The sequence below is a fragment of the Sinohyriopsis cumingii genome, chromosome 3 (assembly GCF_028554795.1).
Source record: "Sinohyriopsis cumingii isolate HCF-2022 chromosome 3, ASM2855479v2, whole genome shotgun sequence".
Classification (NCBI taxonomy): Eukaryota; Metazoa; Mollusca; class Bivalvia; order Unionida; family Unionidae; genus Sinohyriopsis; species Sinohyriopsis cumingii.
Window position 1 is genome coordinate 55,989,050 of NC_142963.1, and position 25,736 is coordinate 56,014,785.

General features: G+C 35.5%; 1 protein-coding gene across 7 annotated transcripts in view; it reads left to right on the top strand.

Moving 5' to 3' along the window:
- The window catches only part of LOC149802889 (calcium/calmodulin-dependent protein kinase type II subunit delta-like), a 298,291-nt gene that overhangs the window by 228,015 nt on the left and 44,540 nt on the right, over positions 1-25,736 (top strand). For 4 of the 7 annotated variants that reach the window (XM_089952362.1, XM_089952361.1, XM_089952366.1 and 1 more), the window contains exons 13-14: positions 16,035-16,115; positions 22,601-22,621. In XM_089952362.1, coding sequence (XP_089808488.1) covers positions 16,035-16,115; positions 22,601-22,621 — 102 coding nt within the window. The remainder of the gene's footprint in view (positions 1-16,034; positions 16,116-22,600; positions 22,622-25,736) is intronic. The other 3 variants (XM_089952367.1, XM_089952365.1, XM_089952368.1) reach the window with 1 other exon arrangement.

The following is a 25,736-nucleotide window of genomic DNA, read 5'->3' on the forward strand; positions in this document are numbered from 1 at the left end:
GTTATTTGGTTCTCATGGAAAGCTCACAGGCATCACTTTTTTTTTTTACATTGGAATAGAATAGGGCATATCACATTTATGATGAGTACACTGAAACTGAAGTCAAAGATAATATGAAACGTGAATTTCACTTGAAGAATTTTTAAAACTGTATTTATTTCTTTTTTTTTTTCACAAGTAGGCTTCACCATATCTTTGTATATTGGAAATAACATATTTAGAATTTTTTTTTTTTTAAAGATGATTTTCCAAACTATATGACTGTTTATTAAAAGTTCTGAATTTCATGATGTTGCTTCTGAAGTTCCAGGCACTAACCACCATTTTTGATGATAAAACAATATACATGTATCAAGATTTCAATTTCCAATTTTTGATTGCAGTTTTACTTACGTTCAGCAAATATGGACTTCTATTGGGGGTATTTCTATAACAATGGGATCCATACCTGCCCTGCATTATAGTTGGGTCTGCAAGTTGTCTGGATGCACTAGAACTCAGTCAGATGGAAGATAATGTTTGCTTCAAAGTCTTGATCTTGATTAACTTGCCTTTGATGTTAACTTTATTTGTTACCTTCAGTTTTGAGGGTTTTCCATTGTTGCAAGCCATGGGTGAAAATCCAGTTGGCTCCTTTTTTCACCCAAGGCTGACTGTGAACAAATTTTCTCATTTCTCATGGATATTCTTAAACAGAATTGCAACAGATTTGTACACTTAAACAAAAGTGTCTTTTATATCACTCGATAAGTTACTGTGTTAGAAAAGAAACTTGAATTAACTTATTCATATTGTTTGAAAGGTCATGTTATCTTTTGAGAAAATTTTACTTGGGCTAGCAATGATTGTGAAGCAGGTGATTGCATATTCAGTCATGGGTGAAAAAGGATCATAGTAACAATGAGTGTGTTCTGTCCATTTGCAATGTAATTTAGCTAGAATAAGATTCTATACCAGTATCATGTTAAATAATGGATCTTTTCCTTCTGTCTGGATCTAGAAAACTGGATACTGAAATTGCCAGGTAGTCACAAAGCTCATGGGAATATGTGCTTTATACATCATAAATGTTTGACCGTGACTTGTTATTGTAGTGATGAAGTTTTCCAATGATGATAATGTTGTAATGCTATTCTATAGCATGCTAATGTTGTCTCTTTTGCTTTGTTGCTATCTGTCTCCCTCTGTAGTGAGTAAAGGTAAGTCAGCACCCCGTATGACCATGTTTGGCCTTCATTAGTAGGTATATTAAATACAGTACTCCATCTCTGTAATGACCATAATCTCATGGTTCCTGTAATAAGGCAAGTATGGTAATGGGGTCCATTCATGAAATGGGGGTAAAATCATGTGTAATATGTACTTCATTATAAAAGTGGCAGTATAATTTATGGCTGCAGTGGAAAGCATTATAATGAGGGAGTACTGTATTGTGAATCATTGGCATGAAAAATATTACTAGCATTTTTATTTTTTTTATTCAACAAGTCACCTTAATACAGAATGAAAGTTGTTGTCATTTGTGTTCCTTTATTAGCAATGATAAAAAAATCCAGTCCTTCTGATTTTCAACATTTTACATAAACTGTACTCATGAATGTGCAATATCTGTTATAATGAAATCTCATCTTTCCCAGACTGCCCGCCAGACTAAACAAATTTGGTAGTCATCTTCATGGGATGGCAATTTTTATCTTTTGCAAACTTTGAAGTGATTCTTTGGATCCATTTTTTAATATTTTTTTTTTCATTTTCACTCCACACCTAATTCATTTACCACCTTTTTAGTTTTAATGCACATTTACTGATACACTACCCTTAGTGTTTACTTTTAGTTTATGACATATGCAGAAAGTTGCTCTGTTATTGGTTAGTCAACTCGTGTGAATTTAAATTTCATTTCCCTTTACAGTTCTTTTTATATTGTACTTGGTTAAAATAAATATAAAGAATCCAATGCATTGTAAGTAAATTAAAAATGCTGTAATCCTCTGGTATTGACACCTAAATGGAATTATGCACTGAGAAACACTTCTAAAAAGCCTGTCTGAAATTTTCATGCAAATGCCCATATGTATCTTGTATTGGACATGGCTTGGAGTTTATTTCATAATACAGTAATACTTATCTTGGGAGACCGCTCTTCTGTCAACAATGTGTCTCCTGAGATAGATAATTAATCTCTATGTAACATGTATGAGGGCCATTTTGCAAAGAGTTTATATCCACCCAAGGATGTGAAGTCTTCAGTTTAGTGTTGAAACCTATCCATCATTTTTTTGTGCTGTTTCTTTATGGAAATCTTGCTTTTTGAATCAGAAACACCATTGGTGACACTAATCTTGTAGCAGTTTGTCATCAAAAATTCTTAGAAGAGTTAGATGGGCTTCACTTGAATACATTGATAAAGGTTATTAAAGTTCTGAGAATTTCTTCAGTGATTCATTTCAGACGGCTTTGTTAATGGCAAGGTTATGTGTTAGGCAGCTCCAAATGTTCTCAAATTTTATTAGGAAGCCAAAACTCTTTTTGTTAAACTTTTGTCTTTGATCTAATTAGTTATGATATTATAATAACTTGACCAAATTAGCAAGATTACTTAAGAAAGTTTTTGTTATCTTAACAGAGTTCATAAAACTAATAGCATGTATGAACAAAAATTATATGGAAGTTGTTTTATGTGATAACCTCAAAAGTTTTAACAGGCAAGAACTGAAATCTCATTTCAGTGTTGCTTATAAAATCTACCAATATAATACATGACCAAATCTAATTTTAAAAGTTTACTGTCATCCTATTATCCCAAAGTTGTTGTTTGACTCTGTGAAATGAATACCCTCCCACCCCACCATCACCAGTGTAAGCACTTTACTTCTTCTGCCTGTGGTAATGAGATAATGTGGATTTTCAAAAATTTCTTTTCTTTTTGTTAAGAAAATCATACGTCTTTTGAAATTAACATTGCTTTTGAATTAGAAAGCATCTTTAATTAGCTAAATTTGAATAGCTTACTCATTAAAGGTTAAATGAGTATTTCATTAAGAAACTGATGGTATTTTATTGGATTTGTTGCCAGCTGTCACATATATGAAGATTTTGGATACTTTGATGAAATTGAATCACTTTTAACTGAGTAATATTGACAATCTTGAAAGATATCTTCATATAGCTTTGAGAGTTTCAAGTGATATTCTTAATTTTACATCATCTGATGGTTAAAATTTTGTCCCATATTTTAACAGCTAAGCAAAATTGTGAATACCACAAAATAAGTTTTGTTACTTGAGGTTTTAGAGAGCTTTTGAATCATTCATGGTCTGTGATGTATAATAAATAGGATATCCATTCATTTGTATGTTTGTGTCATCATCAGCATTAGAAATAGCAAGATGAGTATCAGTCTACTGATGCTGGTGGTGAAAGCATTGTAGATGCCATCATTTTAAGATTTTCTTCTGTATTTTTTTGGAAGCCCCAATGCTGCCATTACAAGTTGTATATGCCAAATCATCTGAATAGTACAGAATCTTGAAAGATATTTGTACTAAACATTGTTATGTTCTGTTAAAACAAGTTAGTATGGATGCTTCATAACATTATTAGCAATCTAATTTCTCTCTCGAACTGAGATACCCTGCCATTAACCACATGTTTATGAAGTCAGCATCTTTGGGTCAATGAATTCAGTTGAAAGCTGGCACACAAGATTTGGACACGTCACCATTGTAAACATAAGAAGCTAACACCACGCAGTGTCAGATTGTTTTCAGCCCAGTTGATCACAATTGTTTACCAAAGTCTTATTTTCATTTAATGCACTGTCTGCATGGGTTTGAGTCTAGGATTCAGCCAATGTGGGTATGTAAGAAAGCTTGCCAGTAGCTTCTCGTGGGTTGGTGGTTCTTTCCAGGGTTTTCCCAGGTTCTTCCTTCATCATTAATACTGGCCGCCATGCATAGCCTATCGTGTGCTGAAAAATGGCATTAAACCCCACAACAACAACAACAACAACAACAACATTTAATGCATGCTCTTTCTCAGACCTGCCAGCTGTTACAATTTTTCGTATGTCTTATGAAAATTACCCTTAAAATACAGATTTAAAGCATACAAGCAAAAACTACAGAAAAATTATAGTTGCTGAAAAATCTGGATAATCAGTTCATCCGTGTTTGATATGGATCTGGGTTTAATATTAGGATTAGTGAAATAAGTCAGGGAACAAACTTTACAGCAGCACCCCAGATGCTTTAAACTGCACCTATTTGTTCATGCAAAGTGTCTGCATGATCAAACTGTTCATTGTAAAAAAAATATTCATATGGCATCCAGAAGGTGATGCATATTTTAGATGAAAGGGAAAATAAGCTTCAAAAGAATGTTAATAATTAACACAGAAAAATAAAAAGGAGTATTCAGATTCTTGTGAATAAAAGCTGGAAAGGACACAATTACATTTATTGGACGTCATGTGCCAATTTGAGTGTGTCTTGTGGTGGGAGATATGTTTGCCATCGTCATGTGAAATGGAAAAAGAATTTCTAAGAATCACATCAAGTTGAGAGATAGCACCAAGCCATTAAGTTGCATATGGTTTGGAACTAAACTTTATGCAACTGTACTAGTGGTAAATAAAGTCTACGCGTACTTTACAAACTTTGCAGTTGAACATAATGTTTATCATCGCTGCATCAAACTTTTAATTACATTTTCCAGCTTTACAAAGTCAGTTATTGATATTTTGTTACACCTTGCTGAAAACTGGTCAATTTTATGGGAAAAAAATCAACTGCCTTACTGAGATGGACTTGTCAGGGTTGGCAGATCTGCTTTCTTCTCAGATCCCTTTAAAAGAAATAGGCATACCTATCTCATTCCCTCTTGAATCAATTTGTGCCACATGCGAATGTTATTAGATTAGTCACTAATGGAGTTTGTGGAATGTATCACATCGCTCAGTTTGGAGCACTCTGGAAAAAGATCAGAATTATGAGTGACATCTACTGATTCTAAACTGATTATTTGACTGTCATTTAAACATAACAACTTCATTATTTCAGAGAACAGTGTATGTCAGATAGCTTTTTTAACAAATCGTTTCCATCCTGCCAAACTTTAGTTACTTTCGAAGAATGCTGAAATTTATGATAAATGGCAGCATTGGGGTTTTAAAGTTATACCAGTAATACTTGCTTATACATTGAGTCAGCTGCAAACAACAAAGATTTGCTGTAGCATAATGCACCTGCAGATCTAGGTCTATGTTGTTTATTCTACTGATTATTCTTAAAAAATTGCACAGACCCAGATGTGTCAGCACTTTATGCCATGGCAGACCTTGGTCTGCGCAGTTTGCAGTTGGACTTGTCCTATAAGTGAGTACATATGGTACACCATTATAGTAAGTTTGCAAGTAAGACATTGTATTCTACAGAACCATTGTTTCTTCAAGGAAGTACTGGTAAGATCATGCCATGTATCAATGCAGGTTTTTCTTAAGGAAATGATGCCAACCTTGTATGTGTATAAACCCCAGGTAATGTCAGTCTAGGCCAACAGACAACAGTTGGAGGTATTTCCTTAAACAGTCCTGGCCAACAAGTAATTGCAGTGACACCGCCAGTAAACTCGGTTGAGCCAACCATCTCATTGGCAGCCATGATAAATGTGGCAAATATTGCTGCAGCTGTAGCAAAAGAGCCAGGTATTGTTGATTGCCATGGCAACATAACCCTGCCTTAGGTTTGGTCTTTTTATATGCATACCCACCCTTTCCCATCCCACCTTTTGTATTGTCATCTCTCATGTTATGTTATCATGTCTGTCCATCTACCAGTTTTGTTCCTGCACAATAACTTGGTTTTTCCCACCATCTACAGTTACTAAACTTCATCAAATGAATGTCTTGCACTTTTAGTCTGGAAGACCCTTATCAGTTTTGGGGTCATAAGGTCGAAGGTCAAGATTGCTGTGACTGAAACAATAATTTTTTTTGTCATGCTGCATATTGCAAATATTTTAACTGCTTCATACTTCTAACATTGCGTGTGGATGTGATGCAATTCCAAGTGACAAGTCTCCTATATTGACAACATTGTTTTGCATAGATTGGCTTGCTTATGAGTATAAATCCATTGAATGTTTTATACTTCTGATTAAACTAATTAGTGCATTTGAAAGAGTTTCTTGAAGAAATTGTAATGTTTGCATACAGCTTGAAGACTGTGGTGATACAATATTACTGGGTACACTGACAATGATTTAAGCATGTATATCCAGGTTAAGATTATTTTGGTTTCAAACTTGAAAGGAGAACATGAGAAATATTTTTCATTGATAGTATGCAGTTGTATCTTACATTATGTTTTTTTGCCTTGGAAGTATTTGAGCACCCTCTTTGCTATGGTATGGTGTCCAGTCTTTTTTTTTATCAGATACAGTTTATGTTACTAACATTAGTAAGAAACTTTGGGTCCTACAGGTATTAGTAACTAAGTATTGATTTACCTTTTTTTTTCCTCACAAAATTTTGTTATGGGAAGTAACACAAATTTAAGTAAATGATTTGGCGTAATAGTTATCTCCCTTGGATATGGTTCACCTGTTAGTAATACTTTAAATCATTAACCCCAGGAGGTTTTTGTCATTTTCACCTGAAGTGTGAGGCAGAAACACATTTTGGGGGCTATTTCTAATCCATGAGATATGCGGTAATTTTTCATTGGCTGTTTCGCTCGCGCATGAGCAGAAGGGTAAAAGTTAGAGTTCTTTTTTTCTTTCTTAACACATTAACCCCTAGCGATGACTTTACGGGGCAGGAGGTAGTAGCCTACAGCAGAACTCTATAGTGTCATGCATGATACACTACAGTGGGTGGTGTTATAGTATTATAGAAAGGCAGACAGATGTGGCACTACAATGATACCAAATAATCTGGAATATCTAGTTGCACTACAAAATACAGATAGAAAAACCTCATTTTTTGGACCCGACTTTTTGGTTTCTGATCTAAGGCAAACCGGCATGAACTGCAAACAGACAGATGAGCCTTTGCAAAAAGTAGGATAAGATGGGCATTTGGAATAAAGAGTGGTCTCCATACAAAAATATTGGCTCAGTTCAGCAAACCCCCCCCCCCCCCCATACCCTCAAACTTTTACCCTTCTGCTCATGCGCAAGTCAAATAGCTAATGAAAAATGACATTTCTAACATAACTAGGCAGTATGTTGTTGAAAGATGACTGGGGATTTGGTGTTTTCGAGTGAATTCAGAAATAGCTTTCAAAATGTGTTTTCTACTCGATGGTGAATTTTAGGTGGAAAACAAATTGGGTCTCAAAAATTAGGTTTTTCCCACTGTATTTTGTAGTGCAACTAGAACATCCAGATTATTTGGTATCATTGTAGATCTACACCTAACTGCTTTTCTATAATACCACCTACTTTAGTGTATCATACATGACCTTGATGCTACAGAGCTACTGCCTCCTGACGTTAATGAGGCATCAGGGGTTGTTGTTGTTGTTGTTCTAGGGTTTAATGCCATTTTTCAGCACAAGATAGGCTATACATGGCGGCCAGTATAACTGATGGAGGAAGAACCCTGGAAAACCCAGGGAAGAACCACCGACCCACGAGAAGCTACTGGCAGGCTTTCCCATGTACCCACGCTAGCCGAGCCTTGCATCAGAGGTTAATGAGTTAAACAATAGTAACTTATGAAACTACCAATAGGTACCTTTCTGTAGCCTAATAGATTATGATTCCTTAGCTGTCAACCATATCACAAGGCCTTCATCAAAGGAATGACTTCTGGACTGGAGTCACATGATCAAATAAATGTTGACCATGTGACAAAACCCTTCTGAACAATGGCAGAAGTTCCAATCTGCAATCACGGTTCAACACTGGCTCCCTCTCCATGATTTCTGTAGCTTCTCTTATTTTCCGCCTAAGGGTATTATTCTGTCTACTGAGTACTCTGATGTTTGTCCCAAGAGATAGTATGCCACGATGCTTTGCAATATTCACCAAATGTTGTCAGGGATTCTTTGTTGATGTTTAAGTATTCTTTAACTCGGGTCTCCAGGCTTCTAGTGCTTTCCCAGTGTAGTCTTTTCCACAGTTATAACACTGAAATTTATAGATGATTTAGCACTTCTTATTCAAAGGAGTTTGGTCTTTTGGATGTACCAAGATTGAGAAGATGGTGTTGTATCATAGGAAATCAAAATAATTTCTCAGATGCTGCAAATGTTAATATTAATTCTCTTGTGACTTATAAATAAAAGAAAATATAGGCAAAATCTTAAACAATTTATTTAGAACAGCATGTTTTCAAAAAGTGAAAAGGACAATGAATAGTAATATCTCGGGACTTACATTCTTCTATCTGAATTCAAGTAAATCAGTCTCAGTTCAACCCCACCCATCATAATTCTTAATAATTGTGTTTTTCTAATTTTTGTCAGCAAGGTCAAAATATACTCCACCAAGTCAAGAATAAGTAATAACCATCTGCCTATCAGTAACTTATAGCAATTAATATAGACTCTTTTATGGTCATGTTTCATGGCAGAAAGATACACTGTGATTGCATGGTAAAAAGGTGTAAACTTTAAAGTATCGTGACATTTCTTTACGTGTTTGTGACATGAGTATTACAGTGTTGTATTACAATGAAAATACTTTGAGCAGCACTAATCAGGCAGGTGAACTAGATATTCAGACCCTGTTGTCATGTGGCTTTTTGAGTAATGCATAATATACATGTGCATGTCCATTTATTTCACACCCTTGTTTCCATTCTGTAATTTTCAAGCCATTTCATAAGATATGAAACTTTCTTTCTTTTACATCATCATCATAGGGTATGTCACAAGCCATATTTGGTTTGTATCTTCAAGGTCATTGTCATTGTCCACTCATTTATGATGAAGAGATGAAATTTGTATTAGGTATATATCATCACAGAAAGGTTTTATTGCATACCATGGGGAAGGGGCGGGGGCATAATTAAGGTTACAGGTCAGTATTTAAAATTTCAGTTAGATTTGCCCTTTTGCTTTTTTAAAACTGTTCAAGACAAATGGATGAACCTTGGTACAACCCTTGAAAATTGTAGCCATGAGTAACTCACAGTTTGTTATGACAACTCGCTAGCTAAAGAATGCCAACAACGGGGTGGGGGTGGGGATGATGATAACTTTCAGCATCGATTATATAATAGGTTCAGGTAAACAAAAAAAAACATGACATTACATATTTGTCTTTGTTTTAATAATAATAAATACTTCAGTTTTATTACTTCTTTTTTTAACACAATTATTGCAGATTTTATAAATCATTTTACCTTACCTATAAATCAACCACTGCAAGCTTGCGCTTATATCCACCCATATGACATTTGCCTGGAGCTGTGAAGTACCATTTGTCGATGGCCTGACTGGGACCGTAAATTTCAGCTGGCGGTCTGTTAACAACTACCTATAGGAGATCACACAGGGTGCAAGTGTCTTGAGCCAATCTTTGCTTTGTTTTAATTCTGTTTATAAAACCGAATCCTTGCTCACATGATGCATTTGAGACAGCAACACAAGCTGTGGCTTCTAAAACATTTTACTTATTTAGAATTTTTAAAAAAATAGCTATATTAAATATCACTGTAAATAATAATTAATGAGCCAAACACAAGATACCTAGCAAAGTGGGAGATGAATAAAAGACACTGTAAACACAAAATAGAAAAGAATGAATGCAGAAACTAACACACAGCACGTGATATCCATGTAATGTCTGACCGGGACAGGGTGCTTGCTGCTGAGGCAGTAGACTCTTCTGAATCCAGACTGATCCGAATATTGCTGAGCTACTTTGGTACAGATGTGCAGTTGACAGTACGTCGAAAGGGGTGGGAATGTATGCACCAAATATGCTTCTATGCATGCCTCTCACCTGTGCATGGCACACGTTCAAGATGGATAAGTACATTATTATTGTTATTCTGATTTTATGTTCTCCCCAATCACGACTTGTGTCTAAACTGCAAATGCTAGTCAGATTGATTGCCAGTAAATTAATTTTTTTAAAGTAGATGGAAAATCACAATTTATTATAAAAAATATCACTATATGATAGCCTATTTGTTATTTTCTGAGCTTGCAAATGACATTTTTCCAATTGTGAGCTTGCAAGTGGTATTTTCTAGGGCTGCCTTGGTAGACATGAATATTGTCACTTGAAGATTTTTGCATTGCATATTTGGGTTCTTATCTTCAGAATCAGGGTCAAAATTCATTACTTTTAGGCACCTTTTATTTTTTGCTTTGTATCATAAAAGCTTTTTGAGCTACAGGGATGAACCATGGCACTTCTATTTTTAACTCTGATGGTGTCTTGTATGTCACAGTCAGTTGTTTAATTTTTTAGAATATGATTAATGGTACATTTTAAAAAAAAATAAACATTTGTGTACTTTTCTGGTTGCACTCCTTGAGATAGGACTGGAAACTTGGTTTTCCATGTCTTCTTAGATTTCATTAATGGTGAACTTTTGTTACCTCATCTTGGTCAGCATAGAACAAAATTAACTGAATTTGCCCCCCCCCCCCTTAAATTGTCAGATACAATGTCTGGCAATTTTGATAAGTCAGACAGTGTACAGGGTTCTAGTACTGACTTCCCTGTAAGTTCACTGTCATTTCATATATTGCCTTTGTATTTAAATTTTTGAATTTGCCTCTAATTTCTAAGCCCAAAATGGACTTCTATTTTAATTTAATAAACTTATACAACCTCTATCAGTAAAGCTTTCCGTGAACACATCTTTCGTTTTTAACTCTGCTAATCATCAACCATAAGAGTTTATGGGATGGTGTCTTGTTTGTCATCCATTTGTCTGGTGGCACATATTTGTTATCTCTACTCCTCCTAAACTACTTGAAGAATTGCTGTGAAATTTTACACTCACATTTATCCTGTGGTCTAGTTGGTCCTAAATGAAAATGCTGCTCAGACATCCAGTAAGGCCACCACAGTGGCCGTCATGAAAATCTTGAGATATCTACTCCTCCTGAAATGATGGTCATATCAACATTGAATTTTCACTGAAAAGCTAGTTATGATGTCTAGTTGGTCCTAAATGAAAGTATGTGATCTCTGTCTGATCTCCAATATGGCAGCCACATCAGTAATCTTGAAAATCTTCTTGTTTCTACTCCTCCAGAATGGATGGTCATGCAGGTTTTTACTGAGAGACTTATTATGATGCCTTGTTGGTGTTAGATAAAAATTGTGCCAGTCTGATTTCCAGTATGGCCACCATTGCCGCCATCTTGAAATCTTATTATCGCTATTTCTGATGAATCAATGGTCATATCAACATTGGCTTCACACTAACAGGCTTATTATGATGTCTGTCTGGTCCTAAATCAAAATGATGCCAGTTTGACATCCAATATGGTCATCATGACAACCATCTTAGACTGGGGCACAAGTGGTCTAAAGTGCTCACCATTATGGATCACTGTCATCTCACCTCTGTCTGTGTGGGTTCAAGTCTTGGCCCGTAGCTTCTCATGGGTCAGTGGTTCTTTCCAGTTGTTTTCTGGGTTCTTCTTACACCATTTATACTGGCTGCCATGTATAGCCTATTTTGTGCTGAAAAATGACATTAAACAACAACAGCAATAACAACAACAACCATCTTAAACATCTTGTCATCATTGCAACTTTACTTGAAGAGAGTCATATTGAAATTGGTTTTTTGCTAGAAGACTTCTTATGATACAAAGTTTGTCTTAAATGAGGATTGTGCAAACCTAATGTCCAGTATGGTTGCCCTGGCAGCCATCTTTAAAATCTTGTTATTGCTATTCCTAAATGGAAAGTCCTATCTTGAAAATATTGTTACCTCTACTCATCTCCAAATGGATGGCTATATCAACATGTAGACCTCTTATGTTGCCTAGTGGGTCCTGAATGAAAATGGTGCCAGCTGTGTATCCAATATAGCTGTCATGATGACTGTCTTAGAAATCTTATTGTCACTACTGAATAGATGATGATCAGTTTGATCTGGAGTTTGCACCAGATGACTTTTAATGATGTCCACTTTGTCCTAACTGAAAATGTTACCAACCTGACTACTATTATGTGTCCCACCATAATTAATTTTGAAAATCTTGCTATTGCTGAAGAACATCAAGAGATGGCTTCAACACCTAACAGTTAAAAGGAAGAAATGGTCTTATCTTGAATTTCTTGGCTGGTCTGTTGTATTTGGACTTTTATTCTTGGAAGCTTATATGACAAAGAAGAGTTCTTGGTCATTGCAAAAATAATCTAGAATACAGCATATCTTGCCAGATTATAAAATCAGACCCTGTTTATGTTGGTACTAAAGCTTTTTAGTATTTAAAGCAATTGGTGAAATTGTTGTCAAATTTAGATAGCCAATCCATAACTAATATATTCAAATTTTTGTTATAACAAAGTGTGTTATAATGTGGTTTCATTGTACTAATAAACGATTTGTTGATCTTACATGGATAATTTATTTCTTGGAGTTACCTAATTTCTAATGTTTGATGGGGTGTGTGTGATTTGGATTTTTAATGTAACTTTAACAATTTTTTCATTCACATCACTCTGATGTCTGCAGTGTGGCAGTTTATAGTGATTTCTAGCACTGGGGCATCATGTTGCAGACATGTAGCATCATGTCCCACTCAGTCACATTCCTAACACTAACCTCTTAATACGGAGTGTCTAGCGAGGCAGCTGCTAGTGCCCTTTTTTGTAAGTCTTCGATATGACTCTGCTGGGATTTGAATCCATGACCTCCCTCATCTGAAGCAGATGCTCTAACCACTTACGCCACTGGAGTGTTCATCAGATGAAGAATTTAATCTTAATTGATAGATAATGATGCTTCCGAATATCCAAGGTAGATAATTTGCTTGCTTGATTGGAAACCATGTTGGAATTGTAAAGTCTGTGGTTTTTGGAGTTCTTTCCTTGAGATGGATCCAGGTTTTTCATGACTGTTCCCTAATCATTGTGCCATAGACCTATTATGCATGGAATTATTGTAACTATCCAACATCCTCTATGTTGATAATGAGAAGAATCTGAGATGATTACAGCAGTATCATCTGGACAGTAGTTGGGCATAAGGGTATTTGAAAATGCAAAATTGGGTTACTGCAACCTTCAGTATCCAACCATGACCATTACAGCAGCTCCCTAGTTATGAATGTGAATATTGGAGGCATGTTTTATTATTAGAGCACAGTGCATATATAGCAAACGAACAATATTATTTGACACCTATTGCCTCTGACCATAGTTTTCCTCAGGAGCTATTGTGGCTCAGAGGTCAGTGGTTCAGACTTGTAACTGAAATGGTGCAGATTCAGATTTGACCATCAGATCAGCCTTTGAATTTTTAGGGCAAGGAACTTTGCTCCAATTGCCTGAGTACTAAGTAGCATATTTGTGCACCGTTGCTGTGCCGCAAAACACCAAATCTACCAACCTGCTCAAATAAGATAAGAACAAGAAAGAAAAAAACTGTGCTTCTCTCCTATGAGCATGGAAAGGTATTCCTTTATTTTAGAGCATGCCATTGCTATGCTTATTTGCAAATTTACAGGTGATGTATAACAACTTCAAGTAAAACAGTGGTCATGGGCAGCAACATGATTGTTTATTCGCAAATATGCTTACATAGTCCAATGTTTTGTAATAGGTCACAATGTAAATAGGGTATAATAAATCCTGAATTGGTGGTCTTCACTTACAGCTGCAACATTTAACCAGTTGTAACTGAATGTGACCAAGTTTGATTGACCTAATATATGGAAGAATGCGTATCCATGGGCTGTTTATGTTGCAAACATGTGTGATTGATCTTTCATTATATATAATTTTATGATTCTTTGACATGCAGCACAGATACCTGCAGAATGTGAAGATCCAGTTTTTTAATTAAATACATTGAGATTCATTTATTTGATTAGCTTCAAAGAATGTGTTGTTTTATTGCATGATGTAGCACAGAACTCCCTAATGTGCATTTATTCTGCTAGGTCTCTGCATTTTTGTTGTACCCACAAAGTCTTGGTGACACATGGGTATCACTTCCCTGTAGTATTAATGTCCATTTGTTTACATATGCATCAACAATAATTGTTTTGCATGCAGCTCCATTTCTCTGTTATATGTATAGTCATGAAACTTGATAGCTGCATTCAGCGTGGAGAGTACTTCCCACTGAGTGCAAATAAATAGGCAATAGCAGCGAACTGCTATTTTGCTTCATTTGATGTCAAGTCATTTGGAGTTTAATTTCTCATATGTTTATTGTCCAGTAGTGAAACTTGGTATTTGCAGTCATCTTGGGTAGCTATTCTTTAAAGCCAGCAAAAGTAGGTCAGGGTGCTCTTTTTACAGCATATTCTCACTTATAAGTCAAGTCCAACAGCAAACTGCACAGACACAGATTTGCCATATAATGCACCAGCAGAACAGGGTCTGTACAGTTTGTTAGGAGTAATAAGATCAAACAGCATAGACCATGATCATTAAGCACATTATGTTATGGTTGATCAGGTTCTTTGTTGTTTGCAGTTTGACTCGTCTTATGAGCCAGTATGGACGGTGTGTACTACAGTGGTGATGCTAACTGGTTACATTGAGTCCCATTTCTCTGATACTGTACTGTCCTCTAAACTTAATGTGAGCATAAATTTTGGAGCAAAAGAAGGTACTGTTGATTGTACAATGGTGAATGTTAAAGGGCATTCATTTTCAAAAGTCTGCAGTTTTGGATATTATGAGATAGGGATGAGAGTCAAGGTCACTGTGACTGAAAAAGATGAATGGGTTCTGCTCAAATTTCTGGTCATGGTCATGTATCTTCATAGTTTGCAGATGACTTGCAGGTTAGGTAAGAATGAAGCCTATTTATTTTGGAGTCGAAAGGTTAAAGGTCAGGGTCACTGAATTAGTGATGATTGTTCTGGGTCTACAACGTTCTAGCGTTCAGAATTGCTTGTTCACATATACAAGTTCTCCCTCATGAAGAGTTTCATTAAAACATTGTTCAGATATGACACATTAGTGCTATGGACCCTATGTCTAGAATTAAACCATTGATTTATTGGTCCGTCAAGTGTTTGACATTATCAGTTAAAAGAAAGCAACCATGATGCTTAGTATTGTATATTTATTTCCTTTTTACAAGATTATTGTTTGACAGATTTTGATGATTCCCATTATACTGAAGTTTGGTACGTGCATGATTCTTGCTATACTGTAGCTCGGTACATAATGCAGTTCTCATTTATAATGCTGTTCTGTATATGACATAGAAGGCAGTTGTGTTGAACTACAGTGTTGTAATGAGAGAGCATTTTGTGAAGTTTTTAACTTAATAGCTCTCTCTCTCTTTCTCTCTCTCTCTCTCTCATACACACACACACACACAAATTTAACTTGATATGTCACATGTATACAAACTCATTAATGTAGCTTTTTGTTAACATACAATTAAATGAACTCAATAACTTGATAATTCATCTAAATATAAGCTCTTTAACTTTTTAGAACAATTAATATATATCTATCAATCTCAGTCTCTCTCTCTCTCTCTCTCTCTCTCTCTCTCTCTCTCTCTCTCTCTATATATATATATATATATATATATATGTATATATACACACACTTTGTACTATTGCATTTGTTTCATTTAAAAAAATCACAGTAATATCCATGTTTGATGAAGTCTTTGTACTAAATCGACTTTTTTCTTTCAATCACCTGTTCATATTATTTTTCATGGTAATATCATCACATTTTCTTCCAGATTTTAAGTGAATGATGCTGAATGCATACACCCATTTATTTGCTGGTGCATTGCACTTTGTAGTTCCTGTGTTTGGTTTCATTAGCTCTGTCAGTAATTTTATCTAATTTTATCAGTGCTTCTGTTTTTTTATAATTATTTTCCCCATACACTTTTCTTCTTCCAGGTCGAAGTCTGGTGGTAAAGAAAAGTGATGGAATAAAAGAATCAACTGATAGTACAACCATTGAAGATGATGAAACACGAGGTATGACAATTTTTATCTTACATATAAAAACAGATTTTTTTTCTGATGGATGTCATCTTAGCATGCATTCCATTCATTTTGAATTTGGAGCAATTATTATACAGTTTGTGATAAAAATCTGCATTAAAAATTATATAGCAAAAGTCTGGAAACTCACTTGTTTTTGATACAATTTTAAATAGGAAGTGTTTATGTAAACACAGTTTGGGAGAAAGCACTTCATTACCAATTTGACAGACTGGTACATATACATTGATTATAGTTTTGTATCCAAATGACTGTGTACTAGTGCCAAAATACAGTAAGTGACACTGCAAATACAGTGTTGAATATGGGATTGGAAATGAAGCAGAGAAAAGATGCAGAAAATCTGGTGATGAAAAAAAAAGTAATATTTATCGCTATTGTTTCATTAAAAATAATCTTGATATTCAGGTGTGGAATTAGAATAGTGGATGCAACATCAGTTTCTGATTGGATCTTAATTGTTGCAGACTGCACAGATATATTTAGACCTATACGAAGATGTAGTATGAGTTGGGAAGTTTGTTCTTCTAACAAACATTCCATCGTTTCTAGATGGGATGCCTAGATTCTGAAATATTGATTACAGGATCCCTGATACATATTCTTATGGGATGGCAATTCTAATCACTGATCAATCATTGACATTACAAAGTGATCACTGATCAGTGATGTTGCAAAGCCTACTGTACTGACACAAAATTGCTCATCCATCTGCAAACAGCATTAACCCTGGTCGGCCAGTGCTTGATGAAGTAGTGAATCTAAGTCTACCCAGTTCATACTTGGACATATGCTGTACATGATCAAATACAGTATATTCTGTTTTTTGTTTTATACATAAAGGTAGACTTGCACCAAGTCCTAATTTTGGTATACCATCAATATTCACAAGTTGGGTTTGTGCAGTTGCATTGTACTTATACATAAGTAGATATGTTAGTTATTCCATGTCAAGGCAGAGATTATGTTCATTTTTTATGGTATTTAAATGCACCTGAAATTCATACACACCTGATTAACAATGGTTGCAAAATGATATACCAATGCAATGTTTAATTAATGTCTCATATTGGTATAGACAGGATTTGTGGGCATTTTGTTACAGCAGTTTGAATTGGCTGAGGTGTAAGTTGCCGACTGGAACACAAGTAAATTGTTGAATGCGTGTTTTTGTTTCTTCATACAAGCCTGTGCTGGTATCCATATTTATAAGTGCATATTACATCAGAGTATGGCGCTTTCAGAAATTTAAAAAAATCTTGACATGATCCATGGTAGGATTAAAATCACAGGATATGCATGATGGAATTTTAACATTAACATGAATCTCAAGGAATTAGGCATGTACATTTTACTTCAATGGGAGATAAATGTAGGGTATGTTTAATAGATGTGTAAGGGAGGGTACATGGTATGGTACTAGCCACACTAGCCTTGGCATGCATCCCTCTGCAGGCACTCGGATGTATAATAGAAGCAGGGCACTAGAGACATGTCATAAAAGGAGACTAATAGAGGCAGGAGCCTCAGCAGATAAGTGGTTAGCATGCTGGACTTACTACCAAAAGGGTATGCATTCGAATCTTGCCATTGGATCACACAGGGTCAGACATCATAGTGTATCATTTGGCAGGGCAAGTTACTCCAGTTTGTCTTGTGTGTCATGCAGCACCAAATCGAATTTGGCATAAAACTGAATGTGAAAAATGTACATGTGACCACCAGGGCATTATAATTTGCCTCTTTTTGATGGCTCCAAGTCTTACTAAGAACAAATGTCCTCATCCGCTTAAGTTCCACATATTATATCACTACTTTAAATAGATTACCTTACCGACTTCACCTACCGCATGCCACTTTTTGTTTTAAATTTTCTCCCAAAGCACACAGTCATTTGCATGTAGTGGAGTTTTGACAGGGTTTCTGGAAAGCAAATGCTTGTTTTCCTCGAATACTTTGTTATGAAAATATTGTATTCCATGTAGCTACTTCATTCTCTCTTCAACAACAGCTGTTATTGAAGAGACATTTTAGGCGCTGTATGGCTTGTGTTTAATTTGGTAAGTGTACTTTGTGCAAGTCAGGCATTCAGGTTTGGTTATGTGAAAGGAATGATGCAGTTTTTTCATCCATTACAATCCATTACAGTAATTTTTGCAAAAAATTTAATGTGAAAACACCACTTATTGTTGTTCACCATCAGGTTTCAGACAAAATAAAAACTATGTAAAATCAGGCTGTTTTGTACTTTCACCATACACACCATTCGGGTCCTTTTACCAAATATAATGTATGGGGTTCCAGTTGGCTAGTGGTCTAAGGCACTCACTTTACAGATTACCAACATCTCACCTGTCAGCCTGAATAGCATATTACCAACATCTCACCTGTCAGCCTGAATAGTGTATTACCAACATCTCACCTGTCAGCCCGAATAGCGTATTACCAACATCTCACCTGTCAGCCTGAATAGCATATTACCAACATCCCACCTGTCATCCCGAATAGCATATTACCAACATCTCACCTGTCAGCCTGAATAGCATATTACCAACATCTCACCTGTCAGCTTGTATAGCGTGTTGGGTGCTGAAAAATGGTACGAGAAGCACAGAGCCAAATATAATCTCAAAGTCTTTGATTGTCTGTAGCAAAAAGTCTTTGAACTCACATTAAACCTTTAAAATTGGTATTTTCAGCAGAATGCATGAAAAGTCTTAAAATCAAAGAAAAATTTGAGAGGAAGAAAAACTCTTACCAGATGAATATTTATGGGATTTTATCTCCATGTACGAAAACTGACATATTTCATCATCTTTTTGGTTCAGTAATTTATGTTCCTATCCCTTTTGCCAGTTCTGGCAAGAGTTGCTTGCTATCCTGGCCCAATCCTGTTCAGTCAGTTGGTGATGGGTTTTTGGATGGAGTGTCCAGCTAAGTGGAGAACTGTTTTCAGAACACTGCCTTTGATATTCCTTGTCAACAGACAAAGCAAACTTACTGTATGCAGAATTGCCTACCCTCATGATATTGGCATAAGCATTATGATTTTATGGGGTAGCTTGTGCCATTATGATTTCTCCTCTTTCCCATATCAGTTTAAATCAAAATCATAAAATCATGTCTGGAATTAGTTGTTTTGGTTTGCATGCATTATTTCATTCTATCCTGTATAAGTGTAACCAAGTACAGTATAGTGAACAAGAAATTAAAAAGTGCTCATGAAATTGACTTCAGTGATGAGCCATCAAGAAAGATTATACAAAAACAATGAGTACAGAAATTCAAAGTAGAATACATGCAACATTTCCCATCTGCACAGAGATCAGCAAAAGTTAAAACCATTGCTTTGTTTAATACCTATATTCTGCATTTCAGCATCACATATGGAGGGAAGGAAGAGTGTTTCTCTGTTGTAAAAAAAACCCCACACTGAATTTAGATCACAGTTAGGAGCTAAAACTGCTGAGTATGTTATAGTGTTAACACATTAACCCCTCTTGACAGTACATTAGGAAGTGTCAGAAGAGACCCTTTGAAAAACCATGATACCTTAGTATCATGTTCACGCTTGTTAATTCTATGTTAAGAAAACTGACATTAGAGTCCTTAAAAACTATATGATGGACCTTGAAAACTCCTTTGGTATGACCTTGTATTTCATTTTGTCTTAGACCTGCATTTTAAAGTGACCATGTATTTCATCTTGCCTATGGTGTATCATCCACCAGCAGTTATTCTTAAATTTCTTAAAATTGTCACCAGCTACAGGGAGTCATTATCTCCACACTTGTAATGCAATATCCTGTCTGTCTGTCAATTCATGTCTTCACAAAATTGGTATATTGGTACCCGATGTGGTATGATTTTGGAGCTGAATGCCTGCAAGATGGGTATGATTTTGGGGCTGAATGCCTGGGGCCCTAGAATCAGATCCAAGGCATGATGTCCCAAAATTGCAATTACTGCAACATGATTTCATTATTTTATTTTCTTTAAAACTTTATATATGCATTCTTAGGTGTCTGTGGGATGGAGTGGCAAATGTGATAAAAAGATTTTCAATTGGGAGCCATTGGAAATAGCTTTAGTGTTGACCCTGTAGTAAACATCTGCAGGAAGGGAGGGGGCAGACATTATTTGCTCCAGTGGCTGGCATCCTTGTAACAGGTTCAAAGTCCAGATGTAACCAGTTTTAATTAATGACATTTTCAGTTATATATATTTTCTGGCCAAACTTTACGTTGCAGCAATAGCATTCATATCTGACAAATATTGCATTCTATCCCATGAGTTACTGCCTGGAGGATTGGCTAGGGTGTATGGGTAAGAGTATGCAATGAAAGTCATGGGGATTTGCAATCTGAGCCACTGAAGTTTTAATAGATTTTGTGTTGCCAACAGAAAGATCAGTCACTTTATTTTTTAATTTTTAATTTTTGTGAATTTAATCTCCATTTCTGCATACCAATAGTTTCCCTTTGAAAAGTAGAATTTTAAACAGGCTTTATCCCTTGAACATACAAAAAAGGTAAAATGTACTACTTTGGTGAAAGTTGAGGTGTTTTAAATTATGGGCTGGTCTCAGATGAGATAGGCCTGGTAAGAGGAAGGACTAGCATAAACAATGCCACATGAGATACATTGTAATTTAACATGCTTTATTTTTCATGAGTTAATATTAAAGAACACATACAGTTGAAAAAGTTGGACAAAGCTGAAGAACAACTAAAAAAGAATCTATTATGAAACGAAATTGGGATGCCAGTACGAAGTGTCTGCCATTTAAGGGTCCAAACATTCGTATGCCAGTACATCTATTAGGTGGTTGTCACTTGGAGTCCAAATATTGGTATGTCATTATTATGTGGTTTTCACTTGGGAGTCCAAACATTCGTATGCCAGTATTGGGTGATTGTCATTTCGAGTTCAGACACTGGTATGCTAGTTTTAGTTGATTGCCATTTGGAGTCCAGACATTGTAATGCTAGTTTTGGTATGTCAGTATTAGTTCATTGCCATTTGGAGTCCAGATATGGATATACCAGTATTAGGTGGCTGCCATTTGAGTCCAGACATTGGTATACCAGTATTAGGTGGTTGTCATCTGGAATCCAGATATTGGTATATCAGTATTAGTCAATTGCCATTTGGAGTCAGACATGGATATGCCAGTATTAGGTGATTGTCATTCGAGTCCAGAGATTGGTATACCAGTATTAGGTGGTTGTACACCAGTATCAGGTAGTTGTCATCTGAGTCCAGTCATTGGTATGTCAGTATTAGGTGATTGCCATTTGGAATCTAGTCATTGGTATGCCACTATTAGGTGGTTTTATACCAGTATTAGGTGGTTGTCATCTGGAGTCCAGACATTGTTATGCCATTATTAGTTGATTGCAATTTTGGAATCCAGACATTGGTGTATTACTATAGTTGGTTGTCATCTGGAGTCTTTGCCATTTGGATTCTGTATGCCAGTATTAAGTGATTGCCATTTGGAATCCTTCCATTGGTATACGAGTATTAGGTGGATGTCATCTGGAATCTTTGCCATTTAGAGTCCAGACATTGGTATATCAGTATCAGTTGATTACCATTTGGAGTCCAGACATGGGTATACCAGTATAATGTGATTGTATACCAGTATTATACGTTTGTCATCTGGAGTCCAGACATTGGTATGCCATTATAAGTTGATTGCCATTTTGGAATCCAGACATTGGTATACCATTATTACTGTAGTTGGTTGATATCTGGAGTCCAGAGTTGGGTATTCTCATATTTGGTGGTTGTCATATAGGGTTCAGACACTGATGTGCCAGTTTCATGGTTGAAATCTAAGTTGAGACATTGGTAAGTTTGTATTAGGTGGTTGCCATATAGTGTCCAGAACCTGGAAATTCAGTCACAGTGTTAAGCAAAGACAAATAGCATTATTTCTGATAACTCTAAGGAGCTAAAATAAGATTTCTGGATACTATCAGCTAATCTTGCTGTTAGTTTTCAGGATTGATTTTGTATTTTATTCCCATTCTGGTTATCTATTCTTATACAACTTCTTGATAATTGTGTTCTTTTTGTTGAGAAAAAATGCCTGAAAAGTCCATTCTGTCACATTGACCCACAATATGAGTAAATGGGAGAAGTAATGGCTGAAATATGCAGGGCAAACATTTGAGAGATAGCATTTATTTCTCATGGGCAGAACTTGTGCTATTAGAACTATTATTATTATTATTATTATTATTATTATTATTATTATTATTATTTCTAACATTTGGAGGATGTGATCAGCCAGTGCTATTGGCTGTAATTTACGAATTTTCATACACTACTTGATTTTTAAAAAAAATGCCATAATAGAAAGAAAGCCAATTTTGTTTTCTTTTGGTTATTAATCATTGTTGCAGTAGCAGATATTTTCATTCTTTTCTCCCCTTTCTTTACTCATTCAGTAGGGAAAGGAGATATAGACAGTGAGTATAAATCTGCATCAAGTTGGTTCATAGACATCAGTCTAAGAATGTTTCCTGTTAGCTACACAGATCACTTTGATTTTGGGGCATTTTGTGCATTTGTTTGATATATTTTATTTTATGAAAGTTATCTTTTCAGTTTGTAGAGCACACATACTCACTACTACCCTTCCACTTTCCCTTCCAATCATTCCTTTGACCCAGTCTTTGCAACCCATTTTAGGCTTTGAGGACTTTTTCCATTTCCCTTGACCTAATTTACAAGCAGGTATACACAGATTCAATACTAGCAATTTAATGGTAGGTCTTCAATTTAGTGTTTCATTTGCTTAGTATCTGCACAGACATAAGGATATATGCTCCTGACTTGTTGCAAGAGTATTAAAGAGTAAATGCAAATAGAGGGTCTGCATTGATTGCCAGATGAAACCACAGGGCTGCTGTATAATGCGATTGATTTACAATGTAAATCATGGACAGAAAGAGGCATAATTATTGGTATAGAGAATAGTAATGTTATCATATAGTGTCATGATCTATCTTTGTCTAATTCAGTGCAACAGTGATATCAGCAGCAAATATGGGTCAGTGATATCTTGTAAATTTGAGATTATCAACATCTGTCACCTAGTCCAATTAAATTCGATAAAACTTCATTGCAGTGCAGAGCACTAATACAGAGTAACATGTTTACTGGGTCAGTTTTTTGTTTGTCAGATACAAACAGTCTAAAGGCAGTGTGGAGAAGAGAAAATAAAGATTATTCTACAAGCTTGAACTTTTGTCCGGACACTTGCCTAAGCATGCTTTCATTGTGCTAGATAAAAGATAACACAAATAGTATAAGCACTGATATTGTTAAAAGGTGGCAATCAGTCTTATGATACATCAAAGGATTCACTATATTATTACTAACAGAGACTTGGTGGTTCTTTGAGTACATGAGACTGGCATCCCCACTCTAGGATTTCCAAGTGTCATATCAAGTATCACTAAGACCCCCCTGACACTTTATTGTAATATTTATTCACAGATGATTAGTCTTCAATTAGCCACATTCTCTTCTTCACCACGGTAACCTAAATCCATTGTCCAGATTGATTCTTTAGACCTTTCACATTCATCTACCCTCATATTTGAATAGATTTACAGGTAGTGTCCAGAGCATCTGCACAGTTTCGTGTGTAGGCTTTAAGAAAAGTGACTCTTTTTTAAACTGTATCACATATTGAAGTCAGTGAATTTAAATGTATTTCATTTATGAAATTACTATTATTAAATTATTATTATTATTATTATTAATTCTATTTTCATTAGCTGTGCTTGTAGTAGACCAAAAGAACTTAAGGGATGGGATGTTTGTTGTTCAGCCATCATCTTTCATCCTTCTTCTGTATATCCATTTGCACAAGTTTGTTATTGCTACTCCTCCAAGACGGCTTCCATGAAACTAAACACATACACATTCATATCAGTCTAGAAATGTTGCACCTTGCGTGGGGGATTGTTGGTTCCCCCCAATTTATTTTTTCCTATGTCCCCCTGTTTTTGACCTTGTGGGCCCCTGGTCATTTTTTTTTTTTGGTAAGGAAAAATGTGAAAATAAACGTAAAACTTTTTTGAGAGGACATCTATCTGCATCTTGGTGCTAGCAATGGCTAAAGTCACTAAATGGGATGCATGTTGCAATGTTGCTTGTAGGATTCCAAGACAGCAGACACTGTGCCCCATCTGCCAAATTAGGGGAACACAACATTTTGTGGGACAAATGAAAATAATAGTATATAATACACTAATTTGTGTTATGAAAATGAGATAAGCTTGTTTGCTTTGACAGTTCTGCTACCGTAAATTGTGGTCTGCACTGTACTATTATATTTTCCTTGGACACTTACATTAATGCAGTAAAAGTGTTATCACATTAATGCAATAAAAGTGTTATCAGAGCAATAAAAGTATTAGCACATTAATGCAGTAAAAGTGTTATCACATTAATGCAATAAAAGTGTTATCAGAGCAATAAAAGTATTAGCACATTAATGCAGTAAAAGTGTTATCACATTAATGCAATAAAAGTGTTATCAGAGCAATAAAAGTATTAGCACATTAATGCAGTTAAAGTGTTATCACATTAATGCAATGAAAGTGTTTTGCTATTAATGCAGTAAAAGTGTTGTCACATTAATGCAATAAAAGTGTTATCAGAGCAATAAAGGTGTTAGCACTTTAATGCAGTAAAAGTGTTATCACATTAATGCAATGAAAGTGTTATGCTATCAATGCAATAAAAGTGTTATCATGTGCTCAGACAGCTCTTAAAACATTGCCATGTCAGAGCATCTGGTTAACCTGAAATGAGCTACACCATGGAATTTTCCATTCCGGATCTTGCTCTCATTTAACCTAAGTATACACTCATTATCTACCAGCAATTAATAAATACCTATGTTTTCTGAATTTCTTTCCAAACTAACAGTCATTAATTAAATGACACCATATGTATTTGCATACATTTTTTAATTATTTTAAGCTCAGAACTAAATCTTCCTTGCTTAAAGGTTGACTTTAGCCAAAAATTATGACAATTACAGCTGCAAAATTTTTACATTGCAACTCAGCAAACTACCACTAAATTTGAACATTTTCATTGCTAGATACATTGTTTTACAATTGATATTCATTGCCAGGTTACAGTGTTTATCATCTGTTGTGACTTTGGTCATTGCTAGTACAAGCAGAGCCATTCTGCACATCCACTAATGAAAACTTGTTGATGCATTTTTTTTTCTGACAAAAAGGCATGCTTGCAAGCGCACAGAACCAAGATTTGGGGGACATAGAACCAACACTTGTGGGAAACCTGCAAGTCCACACTGATATTATAAGCTGGCAAATAATATCCGTTTTAAAAACAATGCATCTACATTTGATGTCTAGTTGGTCCGAAATGAAAACTGTGCAGACATCCATTGTGGCTTCCACAGTGGCTATTTTGAAACTCTGATTATTTCTCATATATGGCATTGTACTTAAATCAGAAGACTGCTTACAATGTCTAGTTGCTTCTAAATGGAAATGATGTGAATTTGATATGGCCAGCATGGTAGCCATCTTT